The 13663-nt window shown below is 37.3% G+C and overlaps 2 protein-coding genes across 2 annotated transcripts; one reads left to right on the forward strand and one right to left on the reverse strand.

Annotated features, from left to right (window-relative positions):
* Nucleotides 1-3942: 3942 nt before the first annotated feature.
* ampd3a (adenosine monophosphate deaminase 3a) lies at nucleotides 3943-9474 on the forward strand. Its single transcript, XM_014997186.2, has 14 exons — nucleotides 3943-4449; nucleotides 4524-4698; nucleotides 4799-4964; nucleotides 5042-5261; nucleotides 5353-5482; nucleotides 6441-6635; nucleotides 6833-6964; nucleotides 7045-7208; nucleotides 7294-7420; nucleotides 7822-7985; nucleotides 8221-8341; nucleotides 8840-9013; nucleotides 9100-9210; nucleotides 9304-9474. The coding sequence occupies exons 1-14, from the start codon at nucleotides 4232-4234 to the stop codon at nucleotides 9472-9474; spliced, it is 2268 nt and encodes a 755-aa protein (XP_014852672.2). The 5' UTR covers nucleotides 3943-4231.
* Nucleotides 9475-9514: 40 nt separating this feature from the next.
* On the reverse strand, nucleotides 9515-12170 carry lyve1a (lymphatic vessel endothelial hyaluronic receptor 1a). The gene is made up of 6 exons (XM_014997187.2): nucleotides 12011-12170; nucleotides 11757-11940; nucleotides 11535-11674; nucleotides 10513-10707; nucleotides 10327-10399; nucleotides 9515-10234 (listed from the first exon to the last, which is right to left on the reverse strand). The coding sequence occupies exons 1-6, from the start codon at nucleotides 12153-12155 to the stop codon at nucleotides 10078-10080; spliced, it is 894 nt and encodes a 297-aa protein (XP_014852673.2). The 5' UTR covers nucleotides 12156-12170; the 3' UTR covers nucleotides 9515-10077.
* Between the last annotated feature and the right edge of the window lie 1493 nt (nucleotides 12171-13663).

Raw genomic sequence — 13663 nt, forward strand, 5'->3', positions numbered from 1 at the left:
GTTTCCAATTTATTTATTTCAAATGACAAACACCCTAATTAGGAAAAACACAGCAGAAAGTAAATGAATTTAAAAAAATTGCTATCAAAGTTAAACCTCTCTAAGAATAGAATGAATGGATGTACTGTATGTACTGTCCAGCTATGTGATGGTGTCACTTCTCCAGTAAGCCAATCAGCTTGTGACGCCATTGATGCACTGTCGACATCAACAAACTGAGCAGTCTGGGTCAAGAGGTAAAAAATAATACCTGAATTAAAGCTCTTATTACATGCTAAGCTGCTGGTCTTTCATTCTACGTTGCATATTAAAAGGACTATTACCAATTGCCTAATTTTCCTCGCTGGATATTGGCTTATTCATACAATGTAGAAACAAAACATATGTGCCAAAGTAAAAAAAAAAAAAAAAATCTCCTCTGAGTCTGGAATACGTCTCTGCTCTCCCATGTAGGGTGTTTGTTGAATCCAATGAGAAGAGGAAGAATAAAAAAGGAAAGGAGATTAATTATAAATGTGACAATAATGTTGTCATCAAAAGGATGCAGGACTAAGACGCTGTCTAACTCTTAAGGTGCGGTGATAACCTCAGATGAGAGGATTAGCCTGATGATCTCAACAACTTCTGAGGCTAAATCGGGGACTGCTGCTTATGGCCTCACTATTATGTGAGTCCTCTGAGGAGACATATGTGGCGGTGCACTCATGCTGCAGCGCAAGTCTGTCTAATCTTCTCTGCTAAGGCTTACGATGCAGAGCCTTTCAAAAGTATTCACACCCAAAATTCTTCTTAAACATTTGATCTATTACTGTTGCAAAGTTGGATGCGTTTCCTTAGGCTTTTATGTGAAGGAAGAAAAAGAATACAGTACTTGCAGTGTTTTAAAAATGAATGAAAAGAGTATGCAGAATCTCTTCCTAAACTAAATCTGGAACAACTGCCTCGAGATGTCACCTAATAAGTATTAAAACCCAAATGTATAAATTGAGCTGTTCTCTGAAAGCCTTAAAGGCTTACTGCGTTAGTAATCATCTTGAAGACCAAGAAGCACGGCAGATGGCTCAGGGATAAAGTTGTGGAGAAGTTGAAACAGGGTTATGTCACAAAACAATAAATCAAGCTTTGAACATCTCACATAAATGTGCACCAAGAATGCAGAAGGCCTTCGCTGAAGGAGCGCTCAAGTTCAGCAGCAGCTTCATAGGGTGGTAGATGAGGTCTAAAAGTGATAAGTGATTTCTTCTGTCTCCAACCATCAGCATTGGGCTGAGGAGACCTGCAAGGACAGGGCTGTAAATAAGCAGCTACCCCAACAAACTACACCACAGAAGATGGCTGATGCCACCACAGAGTCAAAATGGATCTTTGAAAAAAATTGGCTTGAAGAAATTGTTAAGAGAAAGCAAAAAGAACTCCAGTCAGCAGTATGAACAAGAAGCGAACAAAGCGGAAGAAGGTTCTCTGGTCAACATTCCTCTGGACTTGCTTTTCAGCAAGAACAAGCTGGATAATGGTAATGGGAAGATGGATGGAGCAATTGACTCCTGGAAGAAAACTTATTGAGGGTGGCACAAGACTTGAGACAAAGCTACAATGGAATAATTTAGACCAAAGTATGTTCATGTGTTTGAGGGAATCAAACATTCCACTCAAAACAATGGCAAGACTTGAATAATTGTGTACACAATATACTCTTTGTCCAGTCTGATTAAGTGTTCAGTACTTCACAAAGAATTGGCAAAAAATGATTCTATAAAGTAGAAGGAGGTTCTACAAAGTATTGATGCATGTGAAATGAGTGCAAATGAATATGATGTCCATATTTTTATTGATCAAAGAGTGTGAAGGTATTGTGACAGTTTAAAGTGTTAAAGTTTAACCACAAAAGGGTCTTCCAAATGGACAATGACTAGAAGAATGTTGCCAAATTATGAACACACCAAAGTCAATGTTTTGGGGAGCAATGCATTTTACAAATTGATCCAAATCTACAGCAAACTATTTTGAGAAGCCTGTAGAAGGTGTATGTAGGTATTTTTGGTGCAAATTGAAAACTTTTTGTACAATAATGTAAAGTTTCAACTCTAAGTAACTACACAATGTTAAAACAGAAACTGCAATTGCTAGGAGTATCTTTAGCAACGTTTACAGATCCAAGAACCAAAGTTAGTTATCTTTGTCCAAACTAACCAAGATAGATTTGTAACAGAAATACTTTTTTTCTTCACACATAGTGCTGACTGCCTGTTCTTGAGAGGTGTTCAACTGAGAGAAATTGAAATATGCCTATGTCAGGATGATGATTTTAGCTTAATGAAGTAGATTGGAAGTGAGAAAACAAAGCTCATTTAGAAACTCCTCCTCTCAGATGAGAGTCATAATCTCCAAAAGTGCTGCTAAAGGGCAACTTCTAGTCTAACTTCAAATATATGGCAATGAGATGTAATAAGAGTAAGTTAAAAAAAATCATTATGAATTTTAAGAAAATGTCTAAGACTAGCACTCTATCTTCTAAAGGCTCATCAAAAGTAACGTTTTAAATAAACTTGTGATGGATGTCTCTTAAATACCATTGCTGAGGATGTTGAAAACTTTCAAACGTTCACGTGTCGGCCGTTTGCTGTCGGTAACCATGGCCGAAAACCGGACGTTGTTCAGCTAAACGTTTGCAATCAGAACTATCAGTTTATTATGACGAAGAAGAAGAAGAAGAAGAAGAAGAAGAAGAAGAAGAAGAAGAACTGTCAGAGAAAAGGTAAAAAATGACTATGATAGCAAAAAAAAAATAAATAATATATATATATATATATATTTACATATATATATATATATATATATATATATATATATATATATATATATATATATATATATATATATATATATATATATATATATATATATATATATATATATGGTGGCCGATATATATATGTGGTATATATATGGTGGTGGCCGATATATATATCGGCCACCACCTTTCTTTTTTACATAAGCGTATATGCTTATATGCTAAAGTTTTTCTTGGTTAAAGCTTATCCAAACTTCATTCACCCACTTAGGCACTTTCTCGATGTGAACTAAGTCTGCTGTGTCTTTAATATTCTGGGTCATTTCTTGAGTGTAATTATTTCGCGCAGTTGGTCGGTCACATTAAACACAGTTTGTCTCCTTGAATCTAGTAGAACCTCCCGAACACGTCCTCTGATTTTAGGAAGTACATTTGTAATTGAATTCGCCTGGAAATCTCAGAAGTACAAATCAGTTAAATATTCTCTCACCTTTTGTTGCTAGGAGACACTGAACATGTTTACGTTTTTTTTTTTTTTTGGGAGGGGGGGGGAGTTGGGGGGTAACTAAAAACTCCAAATTAGGAGACTGATAGGAAGTTATTTTTTGTGTGTTCAAATATATCTGTGCTCTTTATATGTTTATGTATTTTGCATTTACTGTCTGTATGTATGGTATATTTGTAACCTATGGGTGGGATTTTCCTTCTTCTAATCTTCTAAAACGATGCATTTCAATCCAGGCCCTATAACTTCTAGTTATTAAAAATATTGTGGTTTTTCATGACAGTATGTCTCTGAACCAGAATGTTGGGCATATACTTTAAATTGGAGAAATTTTATAAGCAGCCCATTACGACTTTTGTCAAAGATTTTTTTTTTTTAAAGTATGTGTACCTATGTAGATAATGTAGCAGATATTTGTTCTATTACGTTATGAGGTAATGGTAAATATTTGGAAACTTTTGTCGTTCTAGTAAAAAATTATCCTCTCTTAAATATATACCATTGCTGAGGATGTAAATGTACTATATTATATTTGTTAGAATAAAATATTTTTAAATGAGGTCATTGAAACACTATAAGTGAAAGACATGCCGCTTCAGGGTGAATCAATAAAAAAATTGGAAAATAGAAATGACATGGCCTTGGTTAATGTATAAACTCCTGGCAATTTCTTAGGGAAATTAATATAAATTTCTTGTTAGTATGGCCTGCCTGCAAATTATAAAAATTGACAGCAGCAGTGATACAAAAACAATTCAGGAAGAGCTCAGTAGGTGGCGCCACTTGGCAGAGGCTTGTTCTTGATTGCCCTGCACTAAAACCGTTATACAGGAACATCGTTTTGTTTACCAAACACAAACTGATCTCAGCAAGACCTTCTGTAGTAGACATTACTATTGCCTGCCATTTAATGTAGCCTCTGCCCTCTTGTAGACATGCCTCGTCAATTCCCAAAAGTAACCCTTAGTGAGGCAGAGGAAAAGAAGCAGCTACTGGTAGAGAAAGTTTATGCTACAGCGCTAAAAGAAGAAGACGACCGGGATACTTTGTCAATGTTCAGTGTGTCTGAGGACTGTCCAATAGGCCTACAGCAATCCCCAGATCAAGAGCTGCTGAAGGAGCTGGCAGAGCAACAGTCAGAGGAACCTCTGAGGTATGCCCTACCGTTTCAATAGCAACATCATGTTAGAACGTAAGAATTCAGAATTATGTTACACATTTTTTCAGGAGACAAAGTTTTAGGCTGATCCGTTCCAAGACACTGACCCTCCAGATCCCAGGGGCTTCAGATCACCCAGATTCCATTACACCGTCCGGATCCACGAGCTCCAGCTTCTCATCTGTTACAGAAAACTGTCCTGATTTCCAGAGAGTCACTATTAGTGGAGATTACTGTGCAGGAGTATGTGTGATAACTTCCAAGAAAGTTTCAGGAACTTTGTATTTTGTACATCTGCATATTTTGTACGTTACAAAATATGTAATGTCCTTCTCCCACTCAGATCACATTGGAAGATTACGAGCAGGCTGTCAGAAGTCTGTTTAAAGCGCTGATGCTTAGAGAGAAGTATTCAAAGCTAGCTTATCACAGATTCTGTAGGACTACAAGCCAGTTCCTCCGCAGTGCTGAGAACTTGATATGGGACATAGAAGACGAAGTCCTGCCTGGTATAAAGTGTCTGACATTTTAAACCGTGTTTGTGCTTCTTTACGTGTCCTTAACGGAACATTGTTGTGCCCTTCAGACATGTCCCCATGTCCCGCAGTAGGTGAGGATCCCTATAGCATGGACAACATCCCTGAGAATCTCAACTTTGAACTGAAGATGAGGAATGGGATTGTGTGTGTATATGACGATGGAGAGGCACTCAAAAATGATCAGCCCACTGATCTTCCTTACCCAGATTTGGAGACCTATGCCATAGATCTCAGTGAGCTACTGGCAATGATTGGAGACGGACCTACGTAAGTTGCAAACGTAAATAGTCATGCTGGTTGAAAAACCAGTTGTTAGCACTTGCATAGCATGTAAACAAAGTTCTAATCTAATTTTCAGCAAAACCTACTGTCACAGAAGACTTAACTTCTTAAGTTCAAAGTTCCATCTCCATGAGATACTCAACGAGACGGCTGAGCTTAAGGAGCTGAAAAGCATTCCTCACAGAGACTTTTACAACGTTAGGAAGGTAGTTATTTTATCTACAAGGTATAAAAAAACATTAGTTAAAGAAAATGATTAAAATAGCACATCCAAAGTTGTTTGTGCTGCTGCTATGTGTTGTTAGTAAGGGTTTTTGGGTGTGTGTGAGTTTTCTTTTGGTTGTTTGATTTAGTATGAGCAGAAGATAACATTTAATTGTCTTACTAATATTAGTAATAGATATGATTGCTTTCAGTCAGTGACACCAAAGAATAAACAATGACTATTAGCCAGTGATCAAAACTGGCCATTCTTCCCTCAATCATACTTGTAATCCTGAAAATTTAGATTTATTTGTTGATTTTTTTTTCCATATTGTATTTAATGTATGAAACTTGTTTCTAGCAGTAAATGCACAGATAAACCAGCATGTTCTGTAATGAGCTTTGTTTCAACTTTAGTAGGAATCCAATTCATTCTGGAGTAGTGATGTTGGTTCATAAACGGATTATTTTTGTAATTACTTCTTTTTCAGTTTGATTAAAAAATACAGCATCTGTCTAAATCACTTTTTCTTATTTTATTCAATGTTTTTTACATTTATTTTTCTGTAAAACAAAATGTAAACATTGTAGTCCTTGAAAATAAAACTATAATAGGCCAAAATCAAAAATAGCAACCTAGATGCAACAGAAAACCAAAAATCTAATTTAAATCTAAAGCACGCACAATAAAGTCTCTGTTTTTAATTATGTTTTATTAAATAGTTTATCACACATACAATTTTACTATGGTTTCAACATCTTTCTGAAATTGTAGTAATTATGATTTAAATTATTTAAACTGCTTTTGTTTGGTAACATTGATGTTTGTGAAAACAGAATTTAGGACTTAAAAAAAAAACTTGGAACCCTTGGATTAATTAAGGCTATAAATTGTTGAAATAGATCTAAATCAGCTTACTGTATATTTCCTCAGCACACAGAATTGCTTCTTTTTTCCAGGTGGATACACACATTCATGCAGCTGCATGCATGCCTCAGAAACACCTACTCACCTTCATTCAGGAAAGATACAAAACCGACAAAGACCGTGTAGTCTTAGAAAAAGATGGCCAAGAGATGACCCTTCAGCAGGTTTTCCACAGTCTCAGCATGGATGCTTACGACCTCACTGTGGATTCTCTAGACGTACACGCTGTAAGGAAATGAACAAGCATTTTCAAAGTATTGTTATTTTTACCTGCCGAACTTAATAAAAATTACAAAGCTTATTCCCTACAAGCTCCTACTATTTCTGCTTGTAATCCAGGTAATTTCATTTTACTACCAGTTCAGTGACAAGTGATCATCATGCTAACTTCATAATCTCTCTTTGTGGCGTATGAAATTTCCAGGGCAGGCAAACGTTTCACCGTTTTGACAAGTTCAATTCAAAGTATAACCCCATGGGTGCCAGTGAACTCCGTGAGATCTTCCTCAAAACAGACAACTACCTTAATGGAGAGTACTTTGCTCGGATTATAAAGGTACCTCATTCCGTAGCCATGCATTTTCAATTAGAGCTCGAGTAGAAAGAGTTTCATACACTTTTCCTTGCATCCCACAGGAGGTGGCCAGCGATTTGGAAGAGAGTAAATATCAGTACGCCGAGCCGCGCCTGTCCATCTACGGACGCTCTACTGATGAGTGGAACAGTCTAGCAAAGTGGTTCATTCAGCAAAAACTTCACTCGCCAAACATGAGGTGGATGATTCAGGTTCCTAGAATATAGTGAGTACATCTCGGTTAAAACACGAAAACCTCTGAGCTAAGATAATTTCAACAAGTATTGACAGTGTTTTTATTTTCTTTTAAGTGATATTTTCAAGGCAAAGAACCTGGTAACCAATTTTGCCAAGGTTCTGGAGAACATATTCCTTCCTCTCTTCAAGGCAACTGTGAATCCACAAACCCACAAAGAACTCCACGTTTTCCTCAAATATGTATGTCATTTGTTTATAATTTCAAAATGCATTCTGAAAAGAAGTTTAAGCTTTTTTTTAATTCAGAATGTTTATGCAGAATACAAACATTTTGTAGATGGTTTTATGAAAACCTCATCTTAGTTACTGTAAATGCTGTCACTTAGACGCGGTAATGCAATTTGGTGAGTAAAGATAGTCACATATGAAGTGAATATAATTATGAGTCAAGTGTTCATTAGGTCCTCACATAGAAGAACAGCATTCTGAAGAGCTTATAAAAAAAATCCATGGTCATTCATTTACAAGTAGGACTAGAAAGTTCATTGAACATTGATTATTTATCCACTTATCGAAACCAGTTTATTGCAGAAATGTTACGAAAAGGATCATGTAGCATTGACTGATTTGTGTTTTTGCAGATTTCAGGCTTTGACAGCGTAGATGATGAAACCAAACACAGCAACCACATGTTCTCCTATAGGAGCCCGAAGCCAGAACAGTGGACCACCCGTGACAACCCTCCATACAGCTACTACATCTTCTACATGTATGGCAACGTCATGGTGCTCAACAACCTGAGGAAGTAAGACTGAATGATGGTTTCTTTGCATACATACAATTAGCATTTAAATGAAGGGCTCACATGGAGGAAATGTGAGCCCTACCTTATTATAAAGCTCATCAGTGTTTATTCTGCCATCAGTAGATTGTTCATTTTGTATAGAAACAATCATAGGTAAGTAAGAAAGGATGTTTATCTTAGTAATAAATAAGTTTAGTTTGATGGATGTCATATAACCGACTTGTGTCGTCCATAGGGAGCGTGGACTGAACACCTTCCAGTTTCGCCCCCATTGTGGAGAAGCAGGATCGATCACTCATCTGGTCTCTGCTTTTCTGACTGCAGACAACATCTCACATGGGCTCAATCTGAAAAAGGTACCTTCAAATTTAGAGAGCCTTAACTCTGAGCTCTCCTTTCTGTATTAGAGATTATCAAACCAAAGAGTAACCAGAGAATAGGGAAGAATTAGCTGACTTAAGTGTGGTTTGTTTTTCTTCTTCTTTTTGAGGAAATGTCTATATGGATACCGGTGTTTTTCTTTTTTTGTTAAGGTCTTGAACCTTCACACAACTGGAAATAAGAGCAGGGCAACTGTAGGGGGAGACAAAGGAAGTTAAATAATAAGAAATTTATTTAAATCAGTGACATTCCATGAGGCAGCAGGACACTTCTAAAATGTTCTTAAAAACACTTTATATTCCTCACACTAAAATTTGACGCTAAAATCGGTTTCCTTGGTGCAGCATTATTTACCATTTCAGATTAAAAATGGGAGCTGAAACATTTAGAGACGCACAAAAGACATACGATCAAAGCAAGAGTTCTCTCTGTGGACCACGGATTTCCAGAGTAATATTTATCTTTTTATACAGAGTCCTGTGCTGCAGTACCTGTACTACCTGGCCCAAATACCTATTGCCATGTCTCCCCTCAGCAACAATAGCCTATTCCTGGAATACTCCAAAAACCCTCTCAGAGAGTTTCTACACAAAGGTTTGTGTGTGTCACTGTCCACAGATGATCCCATGCAGTTCCACTACACCAAGGTAAAAACATGTAGAAACACAACTTCTACAATGCTTAAGACTCAAGGATGTAAATAATTGTTGCTACACAACTTAACCTGTCATAGGAACCTCTAATGGAAGAGTACGCCATAGCAGCTCAGCTGTGGAAGCTCAGCACCTGTGATGTCTGTGAGATTGCCAGAAACAGTGTGCTGCAAAGTGGGCTGAGTCACCAGGTAATTTGAGACACTTGTAAAAAGATTTCTGACTATAATCAGGCATCACCAAATTTGGTCCAAAGCTAACTAACTATATGCAACAACTTTAAGGAAAAGAAGCACTTCTTAGGAGTGAACTACCTAAAGGACGGACATGAAGGCAATGACATCCGTCGGACAAACGTTGCACAGATCCGCATGGCCTACAGATACGAGACGCTGTGCAACGAGCTCAGCTTCATAGCCGATGCAGTGAAGTCTGAAGCTATGATTTCCCATTAGAGCTGAAAGGAAACTTCAGACAAAAGAACAACTCTCTCTCTTCTCTGTTACCATTGGTTTGCTTTATTTCAAAATAACCCAATGGGTCTGATAGTTAATGTAAAGATCACTTCTTCAAGTGCAAAAAAGTAGTTACAGCTTACCAAGACCGGGACAGACTTGTGAAGTTGATTTATACTTGCTATTGTCTTTTACGTAATACCTATATGTATAAAGTATGATACTTTACAACGTATTTTCTGAAAAGTGTATGCTATAAAAAATTGTAATACTGTTACTCACAGTATACACTGAATGCCAGAGATGAGACAAAATGGTTTAAAGACAAATATGGATATGTGACATTTCCTTTATCTTCTTTAAAGTGTTTTATGAATTGTTTTGTTAGAAAAAGATCTCATGAAATAAAAATGTGCAAGAGAGTTGCCTTTTTTTTTGTTTAATCTACAAAGAGAATCATAACAATGAAAAGTTGCCAATCAAAATGTTTGTAAACATGTCCCTCTAGTGGCTAAACTACAGAACTTCACCAACTGAGAGATTACACAAAATATTAAATAGGTACATATCCATTCTCCTTCCCAAACATAGTTTAAAAAAAGCTTATTCTTTGCCATCGTCCACGTCTATTCTCTGATCCTGCTGAACTTCTTTAATGGTTTCTGCAATGGTCTTCACAGATATCCACTCTTCTGTCTGGGTGTAATCTTGCTGCTGCTGCTGCTGCTTCTCGTCAGAGCGCAAATGGCAGTGCCTTCCTCTTTTCACAAAGATTGAAATAGAGAAAATAATTAGATAATGCTGTATTTTTCCTTCTAATGTATTAAATGTTTTATCATTAGAATCACTCACAATTTTAAGTATGCAACTAAAGATATTATGGTAAAGAGTAGGCCACAGATGCAGGAGATGAGTACAACTTTTGCTGAAAGAAAGGAAAGGGAAGAAAAAAAAACTCATATTATGAGTTTTTATATAACCCCCCTCTCTCCCCCCCCTCTGCTGGTATAACATTTTCTTTACTGCTCAACAGCTTACATCCAGCAAAGGTTTGAGCACTACCAACAAATCGGGCTGGCTCCACCTCATTGCTCATGGTTTCATCAGTTGATGTAAAGGAAGGAGGATGGGTGGAGGACGAGGACGTAGACAGGGTGGAGTTTACTGAGTTTGCATGCTCAGAGCTGCTCAGGGGGTTATTAGTCACTGTGTCCTTCAGTTGTATTATTGCATCTGTGGATGAACATGAATTCATCTGATTAGATTAGGAAAGACTTGCTTCTATGGCATTGGTCGTTATGGTTGTAATTTGTAAGTATTTACACACAGAATAATAAAAAAAAGTATTGTAAAATAGGACAAAAGTAATTGGACTGAAGAATATTTTGTGTAGTTTTGTATAAAACCATATAAATGACATTAGTCACAGCTTAGTCAAAAGTGCACTGATCAGTGATTTTCTTTAACAACTCACCTATTTCCAAACCTTTTTGCTTCTGACCCATAAAATAACACCCTCACAATAACCCACTTAGCTTTTGAGGCACCTTAAGGCTCAACATGCATTTTCCAGATATTTTCATTTAAAAGCAAATTGGAAATAAAACTTTTTGTGGGGACAAATCTATGAAAATCAATGTTCATCTTAATTATACCTAATCAAAGGTGTAATAAACTGTAAATATCCCACTTTGCAATCTATTTTAGGAAGACATTGCATGTTTTGTGTTTTTACATCAGAAAACTTTGGGTTTCTTATGACAAGAGTGCTTAAATCAAGGCATTAATCACCTCATCACAAACTTGAGGAATAAATTAGGGCGTAAAAATACAAACCTTACCAATTGTTATGGCAGTTTTCAAACTTGTGGTCGTCCTAAAATTAACTTTTATGTTGAACAACTTGGGTTGGGAACCACTGATCATACCAACGAGCATCTGCTCTGCTTTGTTTTGCTGCTTAAGCCATAAGGAATGTAGATGAATATGAAGAACGTCACAGTTATATGATACAACATGCTCCACTTAATTTGCAAATGAGTAGAAAAATAAAGTCATACCTGATTCGTTAAAGCAGAATACATCAAACCGGTTTGTTACGGGGGCTCGCCACAGCACCAGTCCAGTTTTGTTTTGGCCACAATTAGCCAATGCGTGGATTCGAGGAATGACTGCAATTTGCTCATCAGTCCATCCATACCTGAATTACCCCAAAGTATTATGTCAGGTATTTATTTTAAATTATGCTGGGCAGTCATTGGAAAGCATTGCTGTGGTCTGACCTGCATGTTTCCAGACCTCTGCTGAGAGCTTCCTCCACCTGAGCCTTCGAGGCGATGCTGAGTCCGAGGGACTGACAAATCTTCCGGGCTTCAGAGGCATTGAAGCCGTACTGAAGCTGGTTTTGATTGTTTTGGTAACTCACTTGGGTTACGCCAGCTGTGCTCTGGTTGGCTGCTGGGAAAACTGGAAGCAGCAAAAAGTCACTTCAGGTGAGAAATTCTGCTGTTGATTATACAAAATAAAGATCGCTCACCTTTTATGTTGCTTGGGTTTTGATCAGAGAAAACAGAAGAAAAAGCCAGAAGCGAAGAGATGCAGACCCAGATAATATTCATGACTGCTGAGAGAAGAGAAGAAACGTGCTGGTGAGAAGGCAGTCTTGCAGAGTTTGTGTCCATCAGCCAACTCACTCGGTTAAATAGAGGTGAATCTGTTCTCAGGGGTGTGCTGACTCTGTCATTGCCAGAGAGTAAAGGAAAGGGAAGAAGGAAGTACAGAGTGCAGGTCAGACTAAGAGCCATCTTATGCTGCAAGAGAATGACCCAGGAGAGAAAAAGATGTAGCTAAAAACCTCAATTGAGAGGGACTTTGAAGACGTTTACTGGAAAGTAAACAACATTTGATCTATAATGGTGATATTTTAACCCTGCATAACTCAGTGTTGTAATATTACAATATCTGAATTTCAAACAAACAAAACAAAATGTACAAATGTTGATTTTTATTCAGTTTTTTTTTATCCAGACTTGGCAATTTTCAAATAAGTTCACCTCACAGCGTCACAAAATATCACAACTTGGAAATCCTTAAAGAGCAAGATCTTTGTGATTCACTGTACCAGATTTTTTTCTTAAAGTACATAAAATGTCTTCAATATTTTGGGTGATTGCAATGTAATCAAACTGTAATTTCTAGAACATATATAATGTCTAGAACATATATGTAATTTTCATGCAACACTTTTACAAAATGCATGTTAATTTTTATTACCAAGAAGTACCTGAAAATATATTTTCATCTACAAAGTACTTACAAACCTTTTCATTTTCATGTTTTTCTGTCTGGGTTTTCCTAGATTGAGTGTTAAAAAAAAATACAAAGGTTAATATTCAAAGAAGATTCAAAGCAGGCTTGTGAAATCATCAACTGTGAGTTTGAAATTTTCATTATTTCCAACATCTGAACTCGTACTCTTTGCTCAGGATTTCCTCCCTTGAGGGGTTACTCAATCTCAAATGCTCCTGTTATCTCTAGTATCCGCTGAGCCTTTGGCACACGACGACATCCGAAACATCTCTGCACAAGGCCTGTACACCAGGAAATGACGCAAAGCATGCTGATGGAGACTTGGAGGGTTTTTTTGTGGTGAAATATCAGGAAGGTGAGTGAGGATGATAAATGACGGCCTGAAGCAACAGAAGCCCGAAGAGACTTTTGGTTTTTCTGACCTTATAAATTTGAACTGCCACACCAAATGGTTTCTTATGAACATTGGACCACTAAAGTGAGAAGTAGACTTTCTTACATTTTGGAGAACTGGAAGCAAGAAAATGGATCCTTTTCCTGATAAATGTTTTACATAAAAACAATTGTGTGGTAACCCTGAGATGGGACTGTCGACCAGGGTTTACCCCGCCTCTCGCCCGTTGACTGCTGGAGACAGGCATCAGCACCCCTGGTGACCCCACATTGGATAAGCGTGTGTGTTAATGGATGGATGGATGGAACGAATTGTGTGGTAGTAAAATTATCAATGGCTTTTTTTCATAGTACACCGAAGTCTGGGGATTTCAGTCAGAAACTCACATTAATGCAAAGACCTCTTTTTGTGAGAAACAGTGTTGAAGAAATGGCTGCAAGAAGCTTTGAAATGACCAGATCATCCATCCATATTGTCCAGGCGTGT

This window comes from Poecilia mexicana, unplaced genomic scaffold (genome assembly GCF_051168715.1).
Source record: "Poecilia mexicana isolate PSO_F unplaced genomic scaffold, ASM5116871v1 scaffold_3, whole genome shotgun sequence".
NCBI classification, from domain to species: domain Eukaryota; kingdom Metazoa; phylum Chordata; class Actinopteri; order Cyprinodontiformes; family Poeciliidae; genus Poecilia; species Poecilia mexicana.

Coding starts and splice junctions, on each gene's coding strand:
- lyve1a (XM_014997187.2), bottom strand. CDS start 12,155: ATGGACACAAACTCTGCAAGACTGCCTTCTCACCAGCACGTTTCTTCT. Junction 10,708..11,534: donor ATTCTGCTTTAACGAATCAG/GTATGACTTTAT, acceptor GTTCATCCACAG/ATGCAATAATACAACTGAAG. Junction 10,400..10,512: donor TGCTCAAACCTTTGCTGGAT/GTAAGCTGTTGA, acceptor CCTTTCTTTCAG/CAAAAGTTGTACTCATCTCC.
- ampd3a (XM_014997186.2), top strand. CDS start 4,232: ATGCCTCGTCAATTCCCAAAAGTAACCCTTAGTGAGGCAGAGGAAAAG. Junction 6,965..7,044: donor ACTTTGCTCGGATTATAAAG/GTACCTCATTCC, acceptor TGCATCCCACAG/GAGGTGGCCAGCGATTTGGA. Junction 7,421..7,821: donor TCCACGTTTTCCTCAAATAT/GTATGTCATTTG, acceptor GTGTTTTTGCAG/ATTTCAGGCTTTGACAGCGT.